Here is a 27,875-nt window from a genome sequence, read left to right on the forward strand (position 1 = left end):
TGTGGTTACAAATAATACAGTGCTAGAACATAATAAAACAATCAAATAATAATCCAATCTTCAAGTCAATCTGATGGGTCAAAACAATTAACCCAACCTTAGGTAAAAGTATCACAATGTACTTAAAATCCACAACTACCCAGCAAATGGTTTAGTAAAACGACCCACAATTTTTTTTAGTGTGTAATTTTTATATTCAGATTAAGGTCCATGGTACTAGTATGCTCTATTTTTGTGACCGGCGCAAATCTGGCACAATTTTTCCACTACTGCCTTCCATCTCTGTATGATAATTCTGCACACTAGTAGGATCATTTTGGCATACTAGTAGGACAGCTACATGTGACTAGTGACACAAAACTACTAGCACCACTAGTGAAGTGCAAAATGTTAACTAGACAAATTTTATAATGTCACTAGTAGTATTAGTAGCACATTTCGCCTCACTAGTAACATATAGTTGTCCTACTGCTACTTGGAGGCCAAAGTTGTCCTCCTAGTACATTGAAGTGGAAGAAAAAAAATATGTTTGGGTTGACTTCCGCTTTAAATAAATGTTCAAATAGATTTAAGGAAAGTCAAATTGTTTTACTAGTAGAGACAAAGAGCGTACTATACATGGACCTAAAACTGGATGTCGAGGATATTGAATAAATGCTCCCAACAAATTTTTAAGTGTTTAGGTCCATGTACTAGTTTGTCCTCACGAGCAAGACAATTCTGTGAACTAGTAGAAAAATTTACAGTAGTAAGAAAAAAAAATAAAAAAAATCCACTACATGGTTAAGGTTTAGTTGCATCCGAGTCAGTCAAAACTGCCACTAAAGTGGAAAAAAACATTGCTAGTAAGTAGGGATGTAACGATTCACTCAAGCCCGATTCGATTCGATTTTCAGTTGCCGATTTGTAATTCGATTCGATTTTTTAAAAATTGATACCATGCTTGTGCACTAGTGTGGTTCTGCAGCCATCCACAAACGCAATACGCAGAGCGGGGCACTCGACCGTTTTTGGCAGTCCGGCCGTGACCCTCCACCCTTGACCTGGGTACCCTTCCGGCGCGCCCCCCCCCTGCCCTTATTCATAAAAATCATCACGCCCCACCCCGTTCCGCGTCCCGGCCCCCCCCCCCTCCAAAAAAAAAAAAGTGTTAGTGATTGACGCCGCCACGGGAGAGATGCTAACGACAGAGGCTTTTTAAGGATCATTAGCTGGCAAATTTACTATTCGAACTAGCTGTGGACACACTTCAACCACACTTCAAAGTGCGCCACTAGTACTTTACTACTTACCCAACTGCGTGTGCTTACTTCCATTGCGAGCCCCGGGGTTGGTTTTGTCGTATTGTATAATTATTTGGGTCCAACAGACGGCCAGAAGTCGCAGTCAACAAGTAACTTATTTATTTTCCACACTTCCCTTTGTTCACGGCCTTCAAAATAAAAGCATACCAGCAAACCATTATACACAGCAGGTTTGCTACGGCGTATTTCCGGAAGTGGGGAAGACGCCAGAAGAAGTGCATGAACTCCACCTTGATGTGCCAGCGTCATACTTGAGTGCTGCGCGCATCTTAATATACTCCCGGACACAAGTTGTTTTGAAAGAGTTGGGTTCCAAGTCGGGGGGCGTCGCTTCGAAAAGACAGCGACAATAATGGATATCGTGCCTGCGATAACCATAAAGGGACCAAGATGACGAGACTACGCATTTAATTTTATTGCCAAACTGTATGTCATCGCAACATGTGACATAATAGACCGATCTGAGCAGCAACAATTCCTGATGTGTGCGTGGCATGTGTTGCTCACGCCGACGCGGGAGTAGAAAGAAGCCTAAAAAGAAGCCGTTCACCGAGTAGGCTGAGATGAAATTTGGCCGCCTCGCGACCACGTCAAACGCATGAGGGCCGATTAGTGGGCCGGACTAAAATCAACTTCCGGCCGTGCTTAGTCCGGCCATTTTTAAAAATGTGTCAAATTTGAATTTAATCAACTCTATTTTTCAATGTATCGAATGGATTAATCGAGACGATCGGTTCTATTTGTGTGCTCTAGCCGCTGTCCAGATTTATGCTCCTAGTGAGGACAAACAGCATACTAGTACGTGGACCTTGATCGAGCTAATGTGGAAAAAAAAATGCTCAAAGGGCTTTCCATATGTAAACGCTAACTGATATCAGATAGTGTGATGGAGTGATTGCATTGTGCTTCTCAAGTACAGGGACAGACCCTTTGAACTGATATTTGACTTTAATAAGCATGTGGAAATTGCGTAGCTGTTTGCGCCCGTTTCAGCCGGGACATGAGAAGCAGTGCAAAAGGCAGTTGTTGAACAAAATGTCCAGTGTTTGCGCAACAAACAAAGTCATTAAAAATGGCACGTGGTAAATTAGCACGCCGATGAAAGAGCAAAGAAGTGCCGCGAACGAACATGAAGATGGAAACAAGGTAATATAGTTAAGGCTAAAACATCTTTGTCTATTACCTTTTGTATAGTCAATAAGAGGAGCATGCAATCAACAGAACATTGCCACAACTTTACATTAAACAACAAAAGCAAGAAACTCAAGGAACAAATGTTATGTGCCGCCTTGTCGCCACAAACGAGAATCATTTCATGTTGGTTTTAAATCGTATGGCTTTGTGCAATTTTCCACTCTCTGTAAATTCACTAATGAACTTTTTTTTAATTTTTTTTTTTTTTTTTTTATAAACATATCATGCCAGGAATTATTGAGATTCGGTTCTACATGCGCTGTTTTCTTACATGCCTGATTGTGCTAATTGTACACCGTCCTAAAAAGAGTCTGAGGTCTTTCAACATTGCATGTACGGACACGTCATACAGCCGGGACAGATTTGCTCAACGCCGTCCATTCGCGGTGTCCTTTGTTCTTTTCATTTTGAATTCGTCCAATCGCGGTATCCTTTGTTCTTTTCATTTTGAATTCGTCCAATCGCGGTATCCTTTGTTCTTTTCATTTTGAATTCGCAATTGAAACTTAAGAAAAATAAAATGAAAAAGGGACGCATTATTTTGTTATTGAGGTTTTTAATCTAACACGAAAAAAAAATACAGATTTTTCACAATTGAAATTTAGGCTCATGTCAAAAATACTAAACTGAAAAACAGGCCACATGACTCAGTTTGATTTTTAAGGTCAGGATTGCGTAACAAGGAAGTTCTGTAGCAAGAATGAGTAACGCCATGTTAGGTGTTTAACCGCCTTAATCAGGCCATTTTCCATCCATCCATATTAGAACATATATGTATATATAAAACGTTGTCAAATGAGCGCGCTAGTTGATTTGCTACAGTGAAAATGTGTGCATATGTCTCGTTTGACAGATTGCGGTGGTTCAATATTAAAATCAAATTCAGTCCTGTGGCAACATTTTACATTTCTGATCAAAGCCTAAAATTTCATTGTGAAATCTGAGGCAATTCCATCCCCCTTATTTGATAAAAGGTCTTCAATCTCTGTTTCATTCATTCTTTGCATTTTCAATTTACAATCTGAAAATCAAAAAACAAAAACCTTTTAATTCTTTTGATACCATTTATATCATTGAAAGCACCACTGTATAAAAATCAAAATTGAATCTTTTGACCGTTTTTTCAAAAATTTTTTTTACCTTTCATTTTTTTTTTGACCTGAGCCTAAAATTGAAAAATGAAAACTCTGGGGCATTTTCCGTTTGAGTCTCAATTTGATTAAAAAAAAACAGTGCTACAAAATAATAAGTCACTTTTTCACTTGCCAATTGAAAATGGAAAGAACGAATAATCCACAGATTGGATTTGTGCACATATTGTACATGAGAAAAATGTTTTCAATTCATCAATTAGGAATAGTACAAGAGAAGTCAAAAGACGGCGGGTGGCTTCTTTATGTAAAACGATCTGAATTCATCTTTCTGAGTTTGGGCGGCAGGTGTCCGTCCATCCTGCCTCCCCCGGCCAGTCGCTGCAGCTTGGGGGGTAAGTCCGCCACCGATTTGCTGATGGCCTCTGTGCTTATTTTGGACGCCTTACCGCCCTGCTTATCGTCGGACACGCCGGGCACAGAGCTGATTCGCTGCAGCTTCATGGGCAGGTCCCCGAAACTGTAAGTCATCTCCGAGGTGGTGGAGCTCATCCTCAGCAGCTTTTTGGGGAGGCCGTCGCGTCCTGTGATCTTCTGGAGCTTGGTGGGCAGCTTGGTGGTGCTGTCATTGTCCTCCAGGGTCTCCAGGCAGTCCAGGGAGCTGTTCTTTTCGCCACTGTTGCACAGAGACGGCGCCATGACCGGCGAGGACAGGAGCAGGGCCTCCTCCTGCTCCTTCACACTGTACGGCGGGGTGGGCACCTCAAAGGTGGCGTGGAACTGGGAGTAGTCCACCTTGAAGAAGCCTTCCTCCAAGGAGATGACCGGGAAGAAGCGGTGTCCCCACAGGACCTCGTCCTCGGTGTAGGACGTCCTCGCTTGGCACGTCATCCCTGTCGAGCGGCACAAACACAAGACGAGAAGATGTCTCTATAAATTCACTCTAGGACAGAGGTGCCAAAGTCGTTTTTGGCAAGGGCCACATTGCAGTTATGGTTTCACTCCGAGGGACCGTGGAACCGTATACAGTATATGCAGAGGTGGGCTTTTTTACAAAAATTTGCTTGTCCGTCATCAGTCAAGCGGCTACGGTACCCGTCCGTCATTCGCCGGTCTGTCATTTTTGCGCCGAACCGAATTGTAGTCGTCATTTTGTCAGTCCGTCCCCCCACCCCTCTCAAAAAAAACGGCAGCAAAACGGGCATCCGTCAGTGAATCACTGACATGTTTAGTGATGATTACACTGACGGATGATAATCCACTTCCATCATTCGTCACTCTGTCATTGTTTAAAAAATATATATTTTATATTATTTAAATATATATACACATATATATTTATATACATATATATATATATATTTTTTTTAATTTAAAATATTAAATTATTTTATATTATATGAGCTTCGTGAAGTACTTTGCTCCCCGATTGTGGCATATTTAGAAAATATAAAATTTATACAAAAAAAAAAGTTATAAACCTTTCACGGGGGTGGTCATTGTGCAGTCATTCCTTACTATATCCTGGTTTTCCTTTTTTTATTCTTTCGTACAGGTTTTAATGAGAATCAAAAAGTAGTATGCTTCAGCTGGCCACATCAAATAAAGTGGCAGGCCAAATCTGGCCCCCTGCCTTTAGTTTGACACCTGGAATCTAGGACTTTAGCACTTATCGCAAATGATTTGTCATTGTGTTGCCCGAGCAAGGACTAATGTTTGGAGATGATTAAACGAGGTGTCGTTTTTATCACAGGCACTTGGCGCGCTTCCATTACAATCCACTATTTAGTTTTGTGGCAGCATTTTCATTTTCCTAGAGCAAAAAAAAAAAAAAAAAAAGCTCAATGACATCACGGACGCAGCTGCCAAAATAAAATCTTATAATTAATTGCCACTTTTTGAACCGGATGTTTATGAGCGACTGCAGAGTGACTCATAAAAAGGACACTTCAAACGGAAAATTAGCGTGCGGTCGATGTTGCATTAAACTCGCAATACACTTATCATATAAGATAAGAGTCAATTTGTCCACCAGAATGCTCCGTTCGTGGAGCAAATTCCAGCATACAGTTGACAGTTGTTAATTTATTTTGTTTATTTCTGTATGACTTGCTTTCGCTCCATGTGCAACACCTTGCATACAGCGGTGGTTGTCCTAACGTGCTTTGTAAATACAGCTGAGTTGAGTTGAGCTTGAAGATGCGTTGCCGCTCAGGCAACCCAATGTCAAAAGTGAAACCGTCACCGGATCGGCCGCGTGTTATATGCTGCTAAGTGGTGACAGCTCATCGCCATTATTGAGTGGCTGCAGTCTATAACCCCTCCCTATTACATCTTACCACTTTTCCCGCGGCAAAGCTTTGAGCCATTTCACCACCTATTTATTTCATTAACGCGAGTGAGCTTTCAAATAATCGATAATTGAGTTTGCGTCCAAAACAAAAAGATGAAATCGGTTTTTATCAGTCCAAAGCGAGCGCCCGCCCGTCTTTGGCATTGAAGGATGGCTGCGGGGCGCCGGTGTCAAGGTTTGTTGAAATCCATTAGGAAATTGGTGATTGCGCCGGCTTATTATCATAGATTTTAATTACCGCATTAAAGCCGCCATAGCAGCCGGCGCCCAAAGTGAGACGGGAGATGTCACGATTGAAAGTGGAGGCATCTGCGCCTGATTCCCAAGGTCATGAAAGAATTCAGCCTCGGTACACAAGCGCGGATGTGCGTGTGACTGAACGTTCGGAGCATTAAGGGTATTCACGGTATTACTTCTGCACAATTAGCTCCGCGTCCCGAGGCCTTTAGGCATATGGAAGTGTGCCGCAATGAATCTAACGGGGAGGAAAAAAAGCGAATAAGAAATAAAGCCGAGGTTGGGAGTAAAGCGGGCTCGCTAACCGGGAGCCACCGTGAGCCTCTAGAGCGGGCGGGATACGACCGTCGCCACAAGTCGGCTTTATCGAATATTACAATCGATGCCGGATTGCGGCGGACTCCCCCGAGCACACCCACGAGATCAAAATAACAAGCTTCGGAGTCCAAACAGATAAAACCAATATGAGCCTGAGGCAAAAGGTTGCTACGGTAATACACAAAGATAACGCCGGATCCAGCATCAATTAATAATGTTCTGTTGCACTTGGAGTTGGAGTAAGGCTTGGCAATGGAGCGCAACAATTTCTCAAGGAGAAATACAGCAGGGACTTCAAAAACATACAGTAATGACTTCATTTAATAACATGTAAAGAAATAAGCTGTTTTAGCCACTTTTTTTTTTTTTTTTTTGCTACTGGCCATCTTGGGGGAATATAATATAGACACGGATATACATGGGAGTCGGTCAAAAGTCCTCGTTAAGTCGGAGTAATATTAGTCATTCTACATAGAGGATAAAGAATATATGTCCGCGTGTATTGTTTTAGCATCTTGCTTACGTATGGTTCACCATTGCGTTCAAATATTTGTTGCTTATAAGACTTATAAGACCAGGACACCGATGCTATTTAATAGCCTATCGATGGCACTTTGCATCGTCATCAAAGGAAAAGATATGTGGTTGTTTAACGTACACAACAAGTCATTTGTTTTACATTTAGTTTGACAATAAACTTGAACCCAGAGTGACAATAAATAGCTCAAAGCCTCTATTTAGAAGAATTGTCCGCTCTTTGCCAAACTTGTTGTGAAGTGTCCTAAATTTTTGTTAGCAAATCAAAGCAAAAAACAAAAGTCAGAACGACATCTTGAAAAGCACTCAACTAACTTTCTCCCAATTTCATACAGTGTTTACAGGAATATATTAATAACAAGGGTAGCAGACGCAAACATTTGGACGCCGCCTGCGTTTTCCCCTCGTCTGCAGCCACTCGCAGGGGGAAAAAAAAAAAAAAAAAAAAACGTGGGCTGTCTAATCATGTTGAAACGGGACAATGGAACAACCCTTAATCATAGTTATTAATATAGTCTCAATTGCTGTAGGTTGCTCAAGGATTGACACCTGGGCCGCGGCAATAATTAAAGAGGCGCTTGTGTCACCCATATTTAATTGTGTTGCTAAAGAGCAGCTGTTCGGCACCTCGCGGGCGCGCGCGCTTAGACAACAGTGGCAATGAGGCATCCAGCGCAATTAGATTTGCGAGAGATTTGCACGTCGTGTACAACAATATGGCAGACGGGGAACTCGACATCGTTGACATAAAAGACCAAAATGTGGCAACAAACGACTTTTTGTGTCTCAAACCCAAAAATAGGAATTGAGACAAAAGAGAAAACCCACAACTGTGTGTATTTCGTATTATGGGCAGCACCTTATGTAACTCCAAGAAGCCACGCTTGCCTGAGACTCTGTGTTTCTATGGAAACCAACTATAGGAATCTGTGTACTCCAAAGTCATGAGCCTCCTCGCTGCTTGTTGAAAAGTAGCATTGACACGCTAGAACAAAAGTCAGGGCTGTCTTTTGAAGATGGGATTTTGCTGCAAAAGCATTTGTAAAAAAAAAAATGTCCGCCCCCAAAAATTGACCGTCGACGCAGTTCTTTCGGTGGCCAAAGTCGATTTAACACTAGTTGGCTTGCACAGTCGAAATAGTCACTGCTACTAGTTTTCAGAATTAGACGCAACAGGACAAGGACACGCATGGTAGATTTGAAAACATTCTCATATGTGCCATGTGACTGACTAGCAACCAGTCCAGGTGTGTGTGTACCTCAGTCCTGGTCCAAAATGTCTGCCGGTCACCAACCAAGTGAGGACATATGCTTCAAAATGGATGAATGGATAATGATGACAACGTGACACCAAGTCGATGACACTTCCGGGAAATCAAGCTACGCAGTAAGGAAGCGATCGCGGTTGTTGGAGCAGAGAACGGGTAGAAAGAAAGGAGAGGCAATTACGAATCACCAATGGACGAGACACCCGCGGAAACTATTTCCGAGTCAACCCTGATAAAGGAATGTTTTTTTTATAGACTTTTCGTGAGTCTTTGACACTTTTTGCTTTGGTTTTGCTCAGAAAGTTGAGCTCCTCCAGAAACGCGGCGACATAAATGCAGTGGTCAAGTTTGTCGTCTCGGTCAGAACCCGAGCACGGGCAATTACCCAGACCTCCTTTATGAAGTTATGTTTTTTTTTTTATTTCCACTGGTTTCTGGACAGTTGTACATCGGTTTTATTCAACTACGATGGCTCCTCCAGGAAGGCAGTTCCATACATGTGTAATGCGATCATCCAACGCTGTCCTGCCTGAGGCCCAAACCCACGCAATCAATGTCACCCGGGTTGGGAGTTCGGTGCGCTAACCGCTGAGCTAAAAACACGGGAGACCAGCCCGGCAGCCAGTACCCTCTTTTTTTTAAGGATCCCACAGAATGAGGTTTTACAAAGCTCCGTTTGGCACATCGAGAGCTGGCATCTATTCACCTCATCCCCTGAGAACCTCATTCCCAATCCGGGTCATGGCACCAATGAAATAGCGGTCATACGGCGTGGACGTCACACACAATTTGTCGACTGTATTTCCTAATGATATTTAGAATAGGATGTTAAAAAAATGCTAAACAATTGGCGGGAATGAATGTCTTTTGGAATCACGGCCATTGTCACAAAGACTACATTCAAAAATCAAATCAAATCAAAGCCATCGTGATTTGAAAGACTAACCTGCTGCATCTAGCTGCCGTCATCTTTTTTTAAATGTGAATATGCCGCTTGTCTTTTCCCTATATGACAACAGATTAAATACATTTGAGTTTGAACAGCTGGTGGGTGGTAAAAGCAATCGGAATACATCAACGGGGGGGCTCCGTAACGACAATGCCGCACTTTTTTTTTTTTTTTTTTTTTTTTTTTAACTCTACTATTTCTGACATTTGGCAGAGCGCATTTGAAGAGTCATAATTACCCTACTCATATTTCAGGCAATAAAAGAGAATCGGCGCACAGCCACCTTCATTGCGAGGCTCATAAACAGCAGGAAATGACAACGGTCGGAGAAAAGGTGTTGGAGGGGAGCTGCGGGGAAGAAAACATCATTGGATTCTGACGGAGCCATTGCTCAAGCAGCCCGTGCAGAGGGAGAGAATTGTGTAAGTGCGGCTCCATTACACTTCTTCTCTCAGTAAATGGTAATGTGTTCGCCTGTGTTACCACGTATAAGACAATACTATTACATTCCAATCCGCAACGGGGTGGCCTGTCTCAAACAAGAGCCCCATAATGAGAGACACTCCGAAACCTTGCTTTTTTTTCACCGCGGACAAATCCGCACTGTTCACCCACCGATACTCCAACTGAGCACATATAAGAGCGCCTCCATTACTCCGAGGAACCTTGAAGGTCCAATGTAATCAGTTCCTGGATTTGAAACATGCTTTTTTTTCTGCGGAAAAACAATAAATAGCGACAGGGCACTGCCACGAACAGCGGAGGGGAAAAAATGCGAGTAACTGACACCTCCCCTTGCTAAATATTTTTATAATCACCTATATAAATAGTTTGAACTGTAAATACAGTAATCCCCCCCCTACATTGCGTTCCAAACCACCCCCGCAGAAATCTGTGATGTAGAAGTATTCTACTCAATTGCACACCCTGGGCATGTTTTTATCGCATTTATGGCAGTTAATCTTTTTAAGGTCTTTAAACGTACTTTAAAAAAAAAAATACAAACTCATTAAAACAACCCTAACCCTTATTGAGAGAAAGCAAGAGGAATAGATCACGCAAACATATTGTATAAACACTACCGAATGGATAAATAGGTGAACTGCAAGCCAAACTTTGAGTTTGAGGGGATTCAATGACTTCTTGAGTGAAACTGTAAAAAACACAGAGGAACATAAAATCATAAACAGAATATGAGAACATAAAACATAAACAGGGATATAAATGGCCACATTATGCCGCCGCCCCTGTGTGACCTATATCTTTGCTACTGTAACAATGAAAATTTCCCCACTGTGGGATCAATAAAGGCATTCTTATCTTATCTTATCTCTAATGAAGCGTAAGATCAACAGACCGTCTTATACAGTACAACAGACCCCTGCTATTCAAAGGAAATTCGCGTATAATTAACGGCCATTGAAATGCATTTTACAGACCCACCGAATTGATTTCAAAACATCCAATATACAATTGACACTATTTTTTTCAGTGAACATTCGAATCAGCGGCTGCCGAACCATGAGGGTGCGGGGGTTGACTTTCAATCCAATTTTTTCCCAACTAACAAATTTATAATCTCACATTATACATCAATAGTCACTCATGCCCAAAGATGTACAAGTAGCGTTCTGTTGGCGTAAAAAGCAGGATTGAAGGGGAATGACATTCAACAATCTTCAACTAAAAACTAGGGTGAGCTGAAGTACTTCCTGTATTCATTCTTCTTCTTTCGCCAAATGTATGTACATTAAAATTTACTTTATTAAAAGTACTGGAAAGTCACATTGACGTAGTCAGTAGAATACGTAATGAAGAGCAATTTGTAAAATTAGCTGTCTGCACCTTTGTGTTCCTTAAAAGCATAACAACATTGCCACGTAATGTACATGCTATTTGTTAGGCTGTTTACGTCTTATCCGCAGTATGTGATAGCATTACGATAGCGAACTTAAAGGCAAAGTTATGTTTGTGTAGTTTATTTCTTTCAAGGTAATGCAAAAAAAAAAAAATCAGTCGAACGCAAGCTTGTAAGTCGCGTCCCTCGTGTCTCAAGGCACAACTGCATATAAATAACAACCTGATCGGATTAATGTTTATTGAATTTCATTGAGACGGGGGCACAAGAAAATCTCTGAAAATGGTCAATTTTCGACGAATATGTATTGCCCTGTCAATCTCATTTCAACTTTTTGGATAAATGAATATTTTTTTTAATAATGTAGTTATCGTATTGTCTGTGATCATGCAAAATGGAAACGCACTATTTTCTACTGTCTCACATTCCTCCCGTAAAGCACCTTAACTTGAGCAACCGATTGCACAGCTTGTACACAGAACTGTGCAGTTTGTCATTGTCTTTGTGTGGCGGGCTTGGCAGCTGTACAGTGATGGAAAAAAAAAAAAAACAAAGAAATAGAGCCACTGCGCAAGAAGATCTCTTCCTAACACCAGTGGTCAGTGTGTAGTGGCTTCACTTGATTATTATGCTTAGTAATATTTTTTGCACCAGCTGGCCAGAAACCACAAACGGATGTTTTACCTCCGGCTAATGCAGATTTCTGGTTTAGTGTTACTATGAACGAGTTATTTTTGCAAGTCAATCCAGCGTTAGCAAGGCCAATCCGACCACTACCGTCAATGTTATTTCCAAAGTTGGTCTCATGCCTCCCCAGTAATGAGGATGTTCGGGCGTTCCGCCTATTTGAAGGATTGCAGATTTTCGTTGCTCTCTTTCTGGCTTTCGACTCACATAGCATTTTAGGCTAATAACGTAGCTCACGAGGGGGAGGGAAAGGAAAAAAAAAAAAGCTTTCAGAGGTCTGTCAAAAGTTGAAGTTCAGCCGGCTGTTCAGCGCTCTCATTTGGATTAAACCATGTGACAGCACTAACAGCATTTAAATAATCCTCTGCTGAGTTTTAAAAAAAAATGTGCATCTTTGGAAAAAAATAAAGACTACTTTCAGCGAATGAGGGAATGTGCATTCACATTTAATGGATAGAGTAGCATATTTGCTGATATGCTAGCTTGAGGCATTTATTTACAACACTGATGTCTGTTTGAATCCAAGTGCGCAGTCGGGGAGAGGTCTTTATTTGTATGCATTTGTAGAGTATGAAATAGCACATTTTAAAAAGGGGACATGTGTAATACAGATTTACAGAAGTGATAGTTTACAAATAATTGTGAAGGTTCAATTAGCCAGCGCTGGCTTTTTAGTAAGCGTTGTTCATCTGCAGTCTGGACATGGAGGCATGAAGCACTAAAATCATATCATTGAGACTAGAATGGTTTTAAATTGTGAAAAACACTCAAGAAAAATCACCTTAGCGTCGACCCCAAAAATCAGAATTTTTTCAACTCAAAGTTAACATATGATAAAGGAAAATATTTGCTGGGAAAAAAGGAAAAATCAACATCATCATTGATTAATCGACTAACTCGACTATCATCATCTTAGTATCGACTAGAAAATAATATCAAATGGTTCAAACCCTAGTTAAGAGATTAATGGAAAATATTCATTGAAAAAATATTGATGACATCATCGATTAATGCATGTTGAATCAACTCATCACCTTAGCTTTGATTAGAAAAAAAAATCGATTTGTTTTCAAGCCTTAGATAAGAGGTAATGGAAAGAAATCTTTGAAAAAAATATTAAAAGGAACAGTGTTAAATAGACGATCCTCACCTTAGCAGTGATTACCAAAAAAAAAAATCTGAATTTGTTCAAACTTTTGTTAAAAGAAATTGATGCAAAATACTAACCGAAAAAAATATCATAATTGATAAATCAATGTTGAATCGGCTATCAATTTAGCGGTGATTACCAAAAAAATCCAGAATTTGTTCAACCAATATTGAAGCGAAACCAACGGAAACAACAAAATATCACTGACATTGATTAATTGATGTCGTCACAATAGCATCGACTACAAAAAAAAAATCGGAATTAATTCAACCCCTAGTTAAGATCTATGAATGGAAAACATTCACTGAAAAAATATCACGACATCAGCAATTAATCAACACTGACTCGACTACAATCACTTTAGTAACGTCTACGGAAAAATTGAATCGTTTCAATCCCTAGTTAAGATAATGAAAATCTTCATCATCTTCATTCCATCCATTTTCTGTACCGTAGCCTCGTCCGGGTCAACCGTTCACGTTCAAATTCACACATCAGGACAATTAAAAGTCATGAATGAAGCTAGCATGCGCGTTTTCCAGCCACATACTGTAGACACCCATCAAATAGCAAACTTGTATATTGCCCCTGAAGCCATCTCCGTTTAAGGCTCCCAATAACTGCCCTTTTTTTTTTTTTTTTTTTGTTTCCTAATAGTGCGCAGCTTCTGTGGCCTAATAGAGTGAGGCAGCCGCAGAGTCAGCACAGTGACAGCAAAGATAAAATGGCTTCTTTGTCGGGGGGGGGGGGGGGGGGGGGGGCTGCTACCGCTGCAATAGAAAAGCACTGAACTCAGCCAGCCTTGATAGTGGTTGAAAAAAATAAAGGAAGAAAATAAAACCTGAGTGGTTTTCACCGACTTACCCTATCGTGAAAACGCTTATCCGCTTTGTAAAATCTGGGGGATGATATTCATTTCGGCAACAAGGCTCAATCATATTCTCGGATGCGGACAATCGGCAGGCAATCTAGTGTCAATCTTGGAGATGTTACTTTCATCCATCAGAAGCCGCGTTGAAATTGGGTTTGTTTGTGGAAAAGGGGCTTCTTAAAAGGATTCCGGCATCTAAGAGTTCTTTATTCTATTTAGAGAAGAGCTCACAAAGTACCTCTTCATCGCACTCCCCTTGTCTCTTCCTATCGAGCTCTCTCTTACACGCAGTCACTCTCTCTCGCACATACACGCGCGCACTCACCAGTGCGGTGCTGTCAGCAGAGTCCCCTGACAAGCTTTTAGTCATGGAGAAGGATTATGTGTTATGTGTTCAAGGCATGGAAAAAAAAAAAACTGGGGGGAAAAAAAAACGAGCTAAACGAGAAATTAACAAGTCAGGAAACTCAAAGCAGATTGGAATCTGGGTTGATTGTGTGCATAAACCACAACACTCGCACTAAGGGTCAGCTTCAAGGCTAAAGCATTCCACTTCTGACACCATTTGTGACAAACCAAAAAAAAAAAACTAAAGGAATCGCCTCATTAGGCTCCTTTACAACTTGGCCCGGGTCAACATATTGTTACATTTTTTAATCAGAAATGCAGGTCAACTTTTCAGAATTATTTTTTTTGCACTGATTCCAGACTGCTCTTGCTTTTTTTTTCTCCAGCGCAACAGGTTTTCATCGTCGTCGTCATCATCATCATAATATATGAAATATAGTTGAGCTTTACACGATCAGGATTTTGGAGTCGATCACCTAGTTAAAAAAAAAAAAAAAAAAAGAACGATCATCCATCCGATCTACGTAAACAACTTTTTTATTTACTGTACAATCGATAACCGCTATTTGCGGGCGTTGGGATCGGCCCGGCGCGCAAATAGCCCAAATTTGCGCACAATTGACGGCCATTGAGATGTACACGGACAAACATTTAATACAAAAAACAGGAATGACCCAGTCATGGAGTGCAATTCAAAATCAAGTCAAGTCTTTTATAGGTTTTTGCCAAGCAGGTCACAAGTCATAAAATTAGCGACTTAAATCGACCTGAGTCCAAGTCATGTGACCCGAGTCCCCCGCTTGAATGTGATTTGTGAGGTCTGGCAATGTTTCAATATGTCAACAGTGAAAATGACATCAACCCATTCATTGTGCAAAACACAAAGTACACCAATTGATCCATAATCGGTCCCGCTGATTAAGTGAAACGGTAAAAGCGCAGAAGAATGCTGAGCCATCCCGAGACAATCTCGTTTTAATGGTGAGATGATTGCATCATATTTAAAAGTCAAATTCAATATAAAGGCATTTTCGAGCTCAGTACAGCAGCTGTTTCTATGGTGACCAAGCTGTAAAAAAAAAAAAGAAAAAAAAAAGCAGCATATCCAGAAACGTTCCATTGCTTATTTCACTGTATGAATTTGCCAGGGTGGAAGTAAGTCCCTTGTGCCGTTTAAATTGCGTCCAAGTGTGCGATCCTTTTGCAAAAGTGGCTTACAGTTGTTGGCAGCTCGAATCTTTTATTGCTCCAGCACATCGGAGGCTGAGCTGAGCGAGAAGAAAGTGTGTGCGTGAGTTTGGGGTGTGTGTGTGTGTGTGTGTGGGTGGTGATGGGAGGAAAAGGCATGGGAAGTGCACTGCTGAGTAGGGGGAGGGGCAAGCCTGGATGCCGAGGAGGCTCGAGTGGGGATGCGGTGGGCGAAAGAGCGGAAGGCGATGAGAGCCGAGACTGCCAGCCGTCCCCGCGCAAGGTGGGGAGCCGGGCAGGGACGAGGAGCATATGGCCGCGGGCCATTAACAGCACACGAGGCACAAGTGCAAGGAGAGGCAGCGGAGCTGAACACTGCAACGGAGGCCGCCCGTTTACGGCACACGTGTCCAACTCAAGGCCCGGATCCGGCCCCCGGCATCATTTTACGTGGCCCACGAAGGCAAACCCTGCGTGTTGAATTGATGTTTCTTTGGAAATTTCTCGTTACTGTTAATTGCTAGCTACACTAGCTATACATCCATCAATTTGTTGTGTATAAGGCGATCATACGTTCGGACGGGTTCACAGTCGTGACGGCCCTCCGGGTGAAATCAGAACTATAATGTGGCCCGCGACGGGCGACTCACCTGCGATAGGTGAAAAATTGCGACAAAAAAAAGCAAACCATTCATTCATTCATTTGCGATGCAAAGCAACGCTCAGACCTCCACGTCACGCTGTTCTTTAAATCGTAAACTTGTTGGGATTGAACCAACAGCATCTCAGCTGGTTTCTTTCTTCAAAACGCTATTAATTAAGAATCAATTCCACAGTTTGAACCAAATTCTTAATAACCGATGAATCAGTTATTGGATGCCCCTCTCCAGTCTGTGATTGATTAAGACCGCTAATTTCCCAGATGCTTCCCAAGCCTGTCGTCTTTCTGGTATATCTCGAAAGTATAATTGTGTTATGACAACAGGAGTTTGATGTGCTAAGCCTTGGGAGAAGTCAAACGAAAAAGCGTAAACAAGTCCAGACACCGAGAGTCAGAGTGACGAGAATAGAAAGGGAAAATCCCAGAGGAGCGTCTTGCTGGAAGACAACATATTCATGTAGCTTTGTCTTTGGGCTCCACCATTGATTCACCTGCACTTCAGGGACGGTGGCTGCTCCACCAATCAATGCTGCCTGTGGCCAGCGCCGCTCCCGGCATCACAAGCTCACCAACCAGCCAAGCTGCCAATATTAGCACGGTAACACAACAACGCAGCACTTCGCCCCGAGTGCCCGTTACCGAGGGACGGACGCGTCTCGTAGCCCGGAGAGACGACGCGGTCGGCCGACGGTTTCATCACGCGGGTTCGTCCGGGGTTTACCCTCGCAGCTCGTCTACCGGGGATTTATAGGCTTGACAAATCCCAAAGGGACACAGTTATCGTCCGCCATCCCCCAACCCCCCCCCCCCCCCCCTCGTGAAGGCAGCGCAGTTCATCTCCGAGGTATAATGAATCCAGGACGTCTGGTGCCCGTCATGTGGAGTTGACGCCGACACGTCCACGCATTTATGCGCTGCAGGTGCAGTGATCACATTCGAAGCTTTTGCGACAACGTCACCTCTCTTGGAAGTCAACAACAACAACAAAATCTTTAAACGCATGCGCTTAACTAATCAATGAGGGCTTTTCGCTTAAACGGAAAAAGTTAAAAGGAGGAACCAACTGTGAAGCTTGACTGAATAGGGCTGCGGCGCCAACGTGGGGAACCCGAGTAGAATTTTAAACATAAACGTGGCTTGTTTGCATCTGGATTCAGCCAATAATTTACGCTGCGAGACTTAATTAACAGAATTCGGATTTGTTTGCTCTCATGTGGCACAATTTGGATATGCATCACGCAAGCGTTAATAGGGGGAAAGAAAAAAAAAAAAGCATGGAATTGGATATCTTCAGATGACAATCAGGCTGCTTCCAAATGTGGGTAAAAATGTCATATATATGCAGCGTACGCAACGTATAGACTGGATTAGACACCCCATCAACGTGAGCGTGATATGCACAGACGACACAAACACTTTATAAATTACTCGCAGTAAATATAAAACGACGGCGAAAATCATAGTGTAGGCCATTAAAGTCACTATAAAGTTAACATAAATGTCTGATAAATTTGACACATCGTAGAGAACAGTCGTCAACAACCCTGCCAAATTTCAATGATTAAAAAAAAAAAAAAATACTCGCCAAGTATATAAAATGAAGCCTCGAAAACCGTGAAAGATCAAGCCTTTGTCTCTGCTCTCAAATGCTGTGGGCGTGTCAACTGTCGATCAAATACTTCTGTTACGATCTGTAAAAATGGATGCTACCTACTTTAGCATCTTTCCTATGCCTACATATAACTACATGTTTTAGCAGCGTGAATGCCGCCATGTTCATCTCATTTTAGAAAAACCTGATCCTAAGTGTACACAAACAACAATGTTTTTTTTTTTCTCCCCCATAAGAACCGTTGACAGTTCGTTTGAAGTTCATGAGTTCACTTAATGTGTGTGCTCTCAAAACATGGATATATCCAAGGCTTAATAGCATAATCTATTTACAAACACATCTCTGAATTCTCATTTTGTATTAGTAGGCTTGACTCTCCCTTTCAGTAAACGGCTACAAGCGCATCAGCAATTGTAGCTTTCCTTGCTCACATGCAAGGGCATTACAATACCTTAATTGCTTTTTTTTTTTCCCTCCTCACTCGAGCATGTGAATCTCACTCGCGCCTCTAAATGATGGTACTCGTCACTCAAGGTACCACTTTGCGATCGTATTTTAACGTAAATACAGGTGAGCACATAAGGCACCGTGACTATTAAGGACGGACGAGTGTGTAAAGCGGGAGTGCATCCGTGAGATCTGACTTGACGGAATTGGCCAGACGGACGTGAGATGGCCATGCCGACATGGTTCAGGAGGTTAAGAGGCCATCTGGTAATCAGAAGGTCACAGACGGTTGCCTCCCTCCAACACGCTCCTCCACCCAAGAGACAGAGCCAGTTTCCTTGAAAAACATCCCAAAAACCTAATGAGCTCCTCCAGATGGATCTTCAAAGTGAGTGCGATGTAATGGCAAGACTCGGGGAAAAAAAAAAAAAAATCTTTTTATCGTGACTTCAGAGTGTTTAGCCGCAGCAGTAGCCATCTGAAGCTCATTGCTAGCTAGCTAGCATAAGTAGCGCCGAGCTGCGGTGGGTGACGTGAGCGACACAGCCCAACAAAGCTTTTTGGGAAGTCTCGTTGGATGATTCTCAGTCCCAATCAATGTGTTTTTATGAGGCAGAAAATCCTTTTTTTTATTATTATTTTGAGCCTTGAATGGTGTGAGAATCTTGGTCAGGATTAAGATTAACTAGAGTTTGTCAATTTTCTTGTCCTCATTTCGATCTTAGGTGAGCTGGAGCCTACCCCAGCCTGACTTTGAGCAAGAGGTCGAGTAAACCCTGGACTAGTCTCCAGACCAAACCTCTCAACAGTGGCGCGGACATGCTAACCGCTAGCTTGTTGTGTTGCACAGGGAATTCCGCCTAAACCGCCTTCGGTCACAGGTCGTAGCCCTTGGACGAGTGAAGGCCGCCAGGCTAGGAACAAAACAGACGCAGACTAATTACGAGCAGACTTGTCGAGCGGTTAGACAGTTCTGCGACATACTCTCACACCGAGTGCTTGTCCCAGGTACTCCAGCTTCCTCTTGTACAGAATTAAGAGTCAAATTAAGCTTCAAGCTTCAAAGTTTCTCTATTAGTTTCTCTTCTGAGAAAATTGTCTCGGAGCAAAGCTGTAAGTTGTATATATGAATGTAGACAATCATACAATACATCAATTTAACAAACACCGCCTCCACATTACATTAGTGCAAGAACACCTCCCCGTGCATCCGCAGTCCACACCTAAAATGATTGGATGTTAATTAACTTAACTGATTAAGGAACAAATTAGTTTTTATTGGGAATCCAAAAATGCGTTTTCGGTTTCGGCCTGAAAGACTCTGGTCGCCGAGACGACAGGATATCGTGATAACGCAAGCATGCGCCGATGGTTTGCTGAATCGAGTGCGCGAGCGAAGTGGTGCCCAAGGTTATTATGGTTCACGGAAACTAACGCGATAACTAAAATTGTTGTGTAGCCGGTGGTATGTTTTGAAAATGAGACACAGTGTCTGTTGCATAATCTGTATTAGTGCTGTGTTCTGTCTCACCATTAAAAATATTTGAAACGGAAGATAACGAATTGGACAAAACATTTAGGTTAAGAGAATAATAATACAAACGATAACTAACTTAAACTACATTTTACCTAAACATTTTCTAAAACTAACTATATTTACAGCAAAAATGTCCTTTGTTTTCGTCTCTGGCAATTAATTTCATTTCATTTTGAGTGTTTATTTTAAATGTATTTACTTCGGTATTACTGTACGGCCGTACGGAAGAAGGACGATCAAACGGTCATTTGACAATTGTAAGTTACTTTATTTATGACGTCATTTTTTTCCTGCACTCCACAAATACACCATATATGAAAAAAATAATACTTAGAAAAACTGAACTAAAACAAAGAATTTTTGAAAAAAAGAAGAATGAAGTAAAAATGGGGGCGCGGGAAAAAAATCTATTAACCTATTATAACCACGGGGAAATGAGCACGGAGCCAAAATTACCCCACCGTCCAATCGCAGGACATGAATCCAGAAGAGATTATTTCAATTTCCATGATTCCCCATGGGTGGAAATAAAAGTCAAAGTTGAACAAAGAAGTCTTCAGCCAGAATGCCGGAACCGATTGTGTCACACTGTAGGGGTTCCACAGTAATATATGGAAAATACTATGCAGTCAATAAGCCAAGAGCATGAAATCTAGTTGAACAGTCACCTACCCGGTTGAAATTCAGCACGGCGAGCCGCGAGTCTCCCGGGTCGTCACCCCGAGCGCATCCGATTTGAACGGTTAACGACTCTTCTGCAGTTATTACTTACCATCTGAAGTCACTTTAACCCTTCGGGACCGGGAGCTCGCCATAAATTACTGGTCACTTCGTCCAAGCAGTCATACTCAAAGTCTTCGGGGGGGGGAAAAAAAAAAAACACGTATGCCGTCGCGGATACGAGCACTTATAGCCTTAATTGAAACTATTAGCCCTTCCCTACAAAGGAAAACAATCCATTTTCATTTCAATTACGTGTGCTGATAATAACACCGTGGATCAGGCCATGACATTGGCTGCTCTGCTAATCAACTGCAATAAATGTTTCCAATTAATTACACCGCCTGATTTCTGGGAAGAAAAAAAAAATCTGCACGCAACGATAACTCTTGGTTCCATGTTTAAAGCTTCATTTTCGCAACAACAAAACAAGCAAAAGGTAAGACAACGCTATTAGACGGACGCATTATCCCCCCCCCCCCCCCCCCCCGACACAAAATGGGTGATTATTTTTTATTTAGCTGAATTGTAGAAACCCTTTTAAATGCTTGCGTTAATTACTGTATGCAGCCGCGATGTCACACATGCATCCGTGTTTGTAGATTCAATGCAATGGCACCTACACAAAGCTCCTTTCACAATGTATAATTAGCAGCATAGATAGTGGGCATTATTTCCACAAACTGCTTTCTCACACATGAATAAACATGACCAGTTGATCCAGTCTCTGTTGCTCGCCACCCACGTTCACTTTACAATCAGCAGATGTGCTATTTTTCCCTCTCTAGGACCAGGAAGAGGGAGCCGACAACAATAATAACATGCAAGAAAACGCTTAAAAAAATTTTTTTAAATCTGTTTAGCCACCAATTGCCTCACAAACTCTATCACGATTAGATGAGGAAGTTGCGACTTTGTGCAAGGTAAAGAGAGCTTCATTACAATTCTAGCTTGTAGTTATAATCTGGGAAGATTTTTATGGCGATCCAAAATACAACCAAATCACAACCTCGCTTATTTTTAAACAGCTTTGTCCTTTATATTTTGTGAGGGCGTCATCAGTGGTTACAAATTCAACTCGTTGACACAAAAAGCTCAAAATCACAAAAAAAAGCACAAAAACCTCACAAATTTTCCATAAAAGATTTTGGCATTTCTAGCACAACAGCTCTTTTTCTTTCTGCTTTAATTACATCCGGAGAGTTCAAGTTAAACGGGGGGGCACTGACTCAATAACGGTGGCTATTGCAGTTGCTCTCATAAAAAAAAAGAAAAAAAAAACAAACAAAACAAAAAAACATGTTGCCTTTATGAGCAGTAATAAGATCATTAATCACATGCCGCTGCCTGCCAGGGATCTTACATTCAGATAAGCCAAACACATTGCGTCAAACAGATTGCTGTCTTTCTACAAGCGGGCAAAAATAATTCATAATCCTGTCAAATCAATGAAATCGGCGCTATTATCTTCTCATGTTTTTTTTCCAACAAATGACACAACACGCATAGTATTGTATTGACCACAACATATCGTCGCTGTCATGTGAAAAAAAAAAAAAAAATGTATCTCCAATTTTGGAAACTTTTTTTTATGGGATTCTCGGCCGCTGGTGGACATTATGTTGATACAATACAATACAACACAATTTTATTCATATAGCGCATTTCGTAACAGCTGGAGCTGTAACAAAGCACTTTCCAAACAATACAATAAATAGAACAAAAACAATAAAAGGCTGTGATACATGTATCAATAAATATAGCCATAAATAATATGGAATATAAATAAAGCCAATAAATTAACATAAAACGCTATATACAATTGACACCGGAAAAGAGCCGAAAATTTCAGGTCTGATCAAAAGCCAGAGAAAAGAAATTGTGGAAAACTTCAACCGGGTTTTAAAAATGGACAGAGAGGGGGCTTGCCTAACAACCAATGGGAGGTCATTCCAGAGGGAAGGATGTAGCACAAGTTTGCATCGTTTGCTAGAAAAATGATTTCCCATAAAGTGGAGCAGATAATTGCATTATTAACACTTTCTAAAAGGGGAGCCATCCGTTTGTTCGGCAAACTCAGCGAATGCCAAAGGAGTCGTCGCAGTCGCACTGCGTGGCCTCTTGGCCTTATCAAGTTTATTGGCTATGTTTGATCAATTATTTTCAAACATACATGTTGCATATCTGTAGTTAGTAAGACGACTTTAGTTGAAACACACAACTTTCATTTCAAAACTATGCAACTTTTGTTCTCAAAAATGAGTTTCTTTCTTACTTTGCAGACTAGCCCTAATACTCCTTTAATGAACAAACAGTTTGTATACTGCATCATTGCTGATTTTTTTTTTTTGTGGCAGCTCCTGTATTGGAATCATTAGGTTGTGGCGGCAGATACTTTATCGATCCTGTGTGTACCTAATGTTGTGTCCAACAGACATTGCCTGATGTGTGTGTGTGTGTCTGTTGTAGAGCAAGATCATTAGCGCAAAAGCGACATGCTGCGGCGTCGCTTGTGTTGGCTAATGTCTCCCGTTAAGCCATCCTCGACTTTTAGTAGAAGAGATTTGAGGTTTTTTTCCCCCCAGTACAGACAGCCGCGGCGCTGCGTTAATTGCGGCGCGGCGTGCAGCCGACAGAACCTGAGCACGACGGCGCGAAAGCATTCGACAAAACAAAGTAAAAATACAACGGAGGCACTCCTGGCCTTATTCCAGGAGCAAACCTACACGTCTCATTTGGAGAGCGCATGAAGTTGTGATCAAACCACCTTGGGCTGCGACTCACAAGGAAGGAAGGAGGAAGAGCTCGTGGCGTTCTTATACAATGCAGAGGTTGGGGGGGGGGGGGGGGGCAAGTAGAACAATCCTACGCACTCGGTATTTTGTTGCAATGGTGCAAAAGTTCACCTTGTAAAGCAGGGATGTGCAACGTAAATGATGAACGGGGTGGGCGGTGGGGGGGGTGCAAATTTTTAGGCAGCACTTTCAAGGAGCCACATGGGACCATTTTAAGATCAATTTGTTGGATACTAAAGACGTTTGTGTTTCAGATCAAAAGGTGAATATGAGACAAAAGTTCCGAATTGCAGTTTTTATTTGACGGTATTTACTTGTCGGTGTCAGCACCTTTAGTTTGAAGCCACCCACTTTTCAAGTGAGCAAAAGTATCGCAACGGACATGAAATGAACTTCAAGTTATGAACATATCATATTTGGTGGCGTAAACCGTATTTGCAATAGCTGCATCAATCCTGCGGCCCATTGACTTCAGCAGATTGTCGCACTCTTCTTTTCAAATGCTTTTCCAGGCCGTTACTGCAGCCGCTTCCGGTTCGTGTTCGTTTCCGGGGATTTCTCCTTTCTTGAGGTGGTGAAATGTATGCTCGACTGGGTTAAGGTCCGATGATTGACTTGGCCAGTCTAAGCTGGTCACAATGCTACCTTGATTTACCTGCCCACTCATTATGATATCGTTCATAAAACAAGAAAATACCTGAATTTAATACTTAAAGCGGAAGTCAACGCAAACAAGAATATGTTCTATGCAAGCCCACTAGTTGAAACAGGGCATTCTGATCAATATTGCATTTGTGGAATAAGTGTTAATCCACTCATTTTTGGCTATAACCGGGGGCGGCCATTTTGTCTTCTGTCGACTGAAAATGACATCACAACTGCTCACAATGACCAATCACGGCTCAGATTCAGAAAACAGCTCAGCCGTGATGTCATTTTCAGTCGACAGAAGTGACAAAATGGCCGCCCCCGGAGATGGCTAAAAACGAGTGCATTTTGCTGCTTTGACTTATAGTCGACAAACACAAAATTAATCAGAATGCCGTGTTTCAACTAGAGGGCTTGCATATTCTTGAAAAAAAATGTTCGGGTTGACTTCTTTAAGCGGAAGAACTCATTTGATACTTTTTTCCACAAAAATCAAAATTCCAATATTATCCTATGTTTATCCTGCATATAAAAAAAACTCGGAAACTTTTTGTTGAAAAAAAGTTTCGATTATTATTATTTTTTTTTTTCATATGAATCAAGGTGCCACCCAGTGAGCCTTTCCACTGTCCAGCTGTAAGTCAGTAGAGCGCGTTTGAGCGGCTTTGAATCCGTTTGTGTAAAAATAACGGGGACAGATCGGGTGAGCTGGACAACGTCCTCGCTAATAAACACCATACTTCACATTTATATTACCTGTTATTACACCCCCATTGTGCTGCAATCACGCCGGTGGGTGATTTTCCCCTTTCAGTCGGCTCCTCCTTAAGCGCATCGCCGCGGCGCTATCTTAACAAAGCAATTTCATTCCGCCGTCTCATATTTGCCTGCTTTATTACACAAATCCTGTTATCATTGTCATATTATAGGAATGAAACAAGCTAAGTTTAGGTGCAGTGCTGCAATCCTGCAATACTCAAGGAGAGGTTGCCATGGAAACAGAGTTGCATTGGCCAGAAATGAAAGCGTCTGAGGATTTAGACTTTCACTGTACATCAATTTTTAACTGTAGATTGTTTCTACGTCGGCCCCCTTTTCCTCCGCCGCTGCCGCTGCCGGCCCGCCGCACGGAAACATCCGGGAGGTAAACAAGCGAGCGTAACAGCCCGAAAATAAGCGATCCAAGTACAAGCCGTGACTGCGATGCGCGCATTGGTCTGTGCCAATTCCTCCGACACTGTAAATCTTTCAAGCTACATCTGTGCCCGTCACAATGTGCATTCAAATGATCGGGTTCATCCGCATAATTAATTCTGACAAATGGAGAACATATGACAAAATTAGCAATGCATTCACAGCGGTGCCTTGAGAGCGACCCGACTTACACGTTTTTCTAAATTTGCGCCTTCATTTGGTCTTTTTTTTTTTTCACTTTGTCTTGCGAGCACTGTATGGTGGTCATCTTAACTCGCTTGAAATGAGTAGCGGTTTGGCAGATGCTGAACAAATCTACAAAAAAAAAGAGGCTTCAAAATGTTGTGATCCAAGCAGTTTTGGATAATGGATAGATGAATCTAATTGTGATTTTTTTTTTTTTTCCTAAATATTGTGATTGCGATCAAATGTGATTATTTTTCAAGGTCTTTGCCCAATGCATTTTTTAAACAAATGCAGTAAACTAATGTGTACTCGAATAAACGATATCAGAGTTATTATACAGAAATATTTTGGTCTAATAAAGTCAAGTGAACCCTGACCTAATGCAAGAGACAGTTTATTCATCTACTTCAATTAGAAATGTTGACTTACTAAACAGACTTGCAGTCATTGAAGCGTTCACTCCAACAACGTCACAATATTTTACGCAAAAAGTAGAGCGTAAACATAAATCAGTAAGCCATAAATCGGATTACAACAATAATACAACCAAATATGTGGCTTTATCACTTCAACTTTTCATGTTTCATGAAACAATATGTAAACACGTGGAACGTATTCCTATATATATATATATATAAAATAAAGACTACCAACCGACTAAAATGGAACTGATCCCCCCCCCCCCCCCCCAATTTACTGCGTTTATGATTTGAAAATTGTATTACGCTACATTGCGGTCAATTTGAATTCAGTTAACTGTTCAGCCCTTTTTAAAACAACCACATAGTTTTTCCTTAAGAAAGTCTGCATAGCTTAGTACGTACAAACAACAAAAATTCCATTGACATGCTAACAGTTAGCATCGATCGCTTCGGTTTTAGAAGCGCCATGCACTCAAAAGACTTGGAACTTGTTTGTAAACAACTGGAACTCCAAACACTCCAGTGACTCCATTCTCAGCTCGGATGTCTGCGAACAGACCAAAAGGTGTAGATTTGGATTTCGAGACTTCTGGATGGCCGGCTCTCCAAAAAGTATGCCATGTACTTGTTTGTTAAGCCGCGTTCACACCGCCTGCACGGCAAATTGTCGCATCAGAAGCATAGCGGGAGAGCCAAGATTTCCTCGCTTATCCCTTTCAGACAGAACTCACCAAAGCGGGATATCGCCGTGTCCGAAATGCAACTTCACACAGCCTCGGGCGTCCATCTTATAAGGGCGCACATCAGATATGACTCAAATATCAGCCAATGTGACTGCAACATAAACGCAAACGTCGGAAATTGTCGTATCATTGCCAAACCACACATGCAAACAAATGATTTATGAATGATTTTCAATTTAAAGGCAAAATAAGCAGTCCAGGCCAAACTAAATTATATATAATGTTTTTTTAAAAAATGGTGTTTCTGTACCAAAGTGAAAATTGCTGTCCTTTGTCCATGTGTGATGGCGAGTCATTTCCAAACTGCATTTGATGAAAGGCCATTTTAAAGTATAGATGTTGTTAGAAGGGCTGCGCGAATCTGGACAAAATAATCATCACGATCAATCAATATTGTAATCACAATTATTCATCATGGTTGGGAAAACAACTCTATTTTTACTGCATTACTTTTCAACAAATACTTTGATGATCTGCTCCCTTTCGAAGCTCCTCATCTCTAATGTCTGCTGTGCTTTCTTCTCTCACCAACAGAGCGGTTGACATTAGGCAGCTTAATAATGAATTGTGCAGCCAAACTAGAAAGTCGTGAAAGTCAGATCTTTGGAACGCTACTGGCAGGGAGAACAATCGTTCCAAAAATATAAACCGGACGAGCCCTATAGAAAACATATGGATGGATATTCTTTGTTAGTTTGCTAGCTTAGCCTAGCTTTCAGTATTAAATACAATGGGTTAAATAGAAAGAGAACCCAACGTTCATTGAGATATTTCCCGATATTGCCCGTATGTCCAGTTGGATTTGCTCGCGGTGAAGGCTCAAGCATGTAATTCTCATCATTATTATTATTATCATCATCATTATCATCAAAGCATTCCATTCTTCTATGTTGTTATGATAAGTGACAAACTTAAGATGGAATCGGCATGATTGTTGTTATATAGACCCTTGGGCGGTCCTCTTGAAGCTCAGCCTTCATATTGATTTTTGCCCGTACAGTTTAATGACAGCTTCTTGTAGTCTAACAACGCCATCACAGTGAGTAAATCTGGCCGCGGACTTGCAGATCGACACGCAGCTGCAATTCAATTGCTGTACTCGCGTTTCTGTTTAAGTCGACTTTCAATGTTCATGCAGTCATCAGGCAGTCTTCTCCTCAATCTTTGTGCAATGGGAAAAAAATCAATCAAGCGAATGTCAAAACAGTCAAAGAAAAAAGTATCCTGAAAAATGTCATAACGCATAACAAAGCAACCTTTTTTTAGTTTCCCGCCATTGGATGGGTGGATAGGTAGGTAGGTAGGTAGTTAGTTAGTAGGGGTGGGAATTATAATCGTTTTTTTTATGCGTGGTTCAGCGTGTTAAAAAGATTTTGAATTGATTCCTAGGTATTAATAATCGATATTTAAAGTTTAGATTGAAAAATTAAAAGCATGCGCAAGTGATTAAGTGCGTTTGTACGTCAGACGTCTGTGCTAGGCTAAGCTAATAGGTAACAGGATGACGGAACAAGCAAATCCTCATACGAGCGCAGTGAAGTCAAAGTGTGAAATATA

General features: G+C 41.5%; 1 protein-coding gene across 3 annotated transcripts in view; it reads right to left on the bottom strand.

The window, feature by feature from the left end:
• Positions 1 to 2,233: 2,233 nt before the first annotated feature.
• The window catches only part of kcnj3a (potassium inwardly rectifying channel subfamily J member 3a), a 42,495-nt gene continuing 16,853 nt past the window's right edge, over positions 2,234 to 27,875 (bottom strand). For all 3 annotated transcript variants that reach the window (XM_086052568.1, XM_086052569.1, XM_086052567.1), the window contains exon 4: positions 2,234 to 4,482. In XM_086052568.1, the coding sequence (XP_085908694.1) occupies positions 3,893 to 4,482 (590 nt within the window). In that variant the 3' untranslated portion in view covers positions 2,234 to 3,892. The remainder of the gene's footprint in view (positions 4,483 to 27,875) is intronic.

The sequence above is a fragment of the Filicampus tigris genome, chromosome 14 (assembly GCF_054856515.1).
Source record: "Filicampus tigris isolate MCC_2025a chromosome 14, RoL_Ftig_1.0, whole genome shotgun sequence".
Taxonomy (NCBI): Eukaryota; Metazoa; Chordata; class Actinopteri; order Syngnathiformes; family Syngnathidae; genus Filicampus; species Filicampus tigris.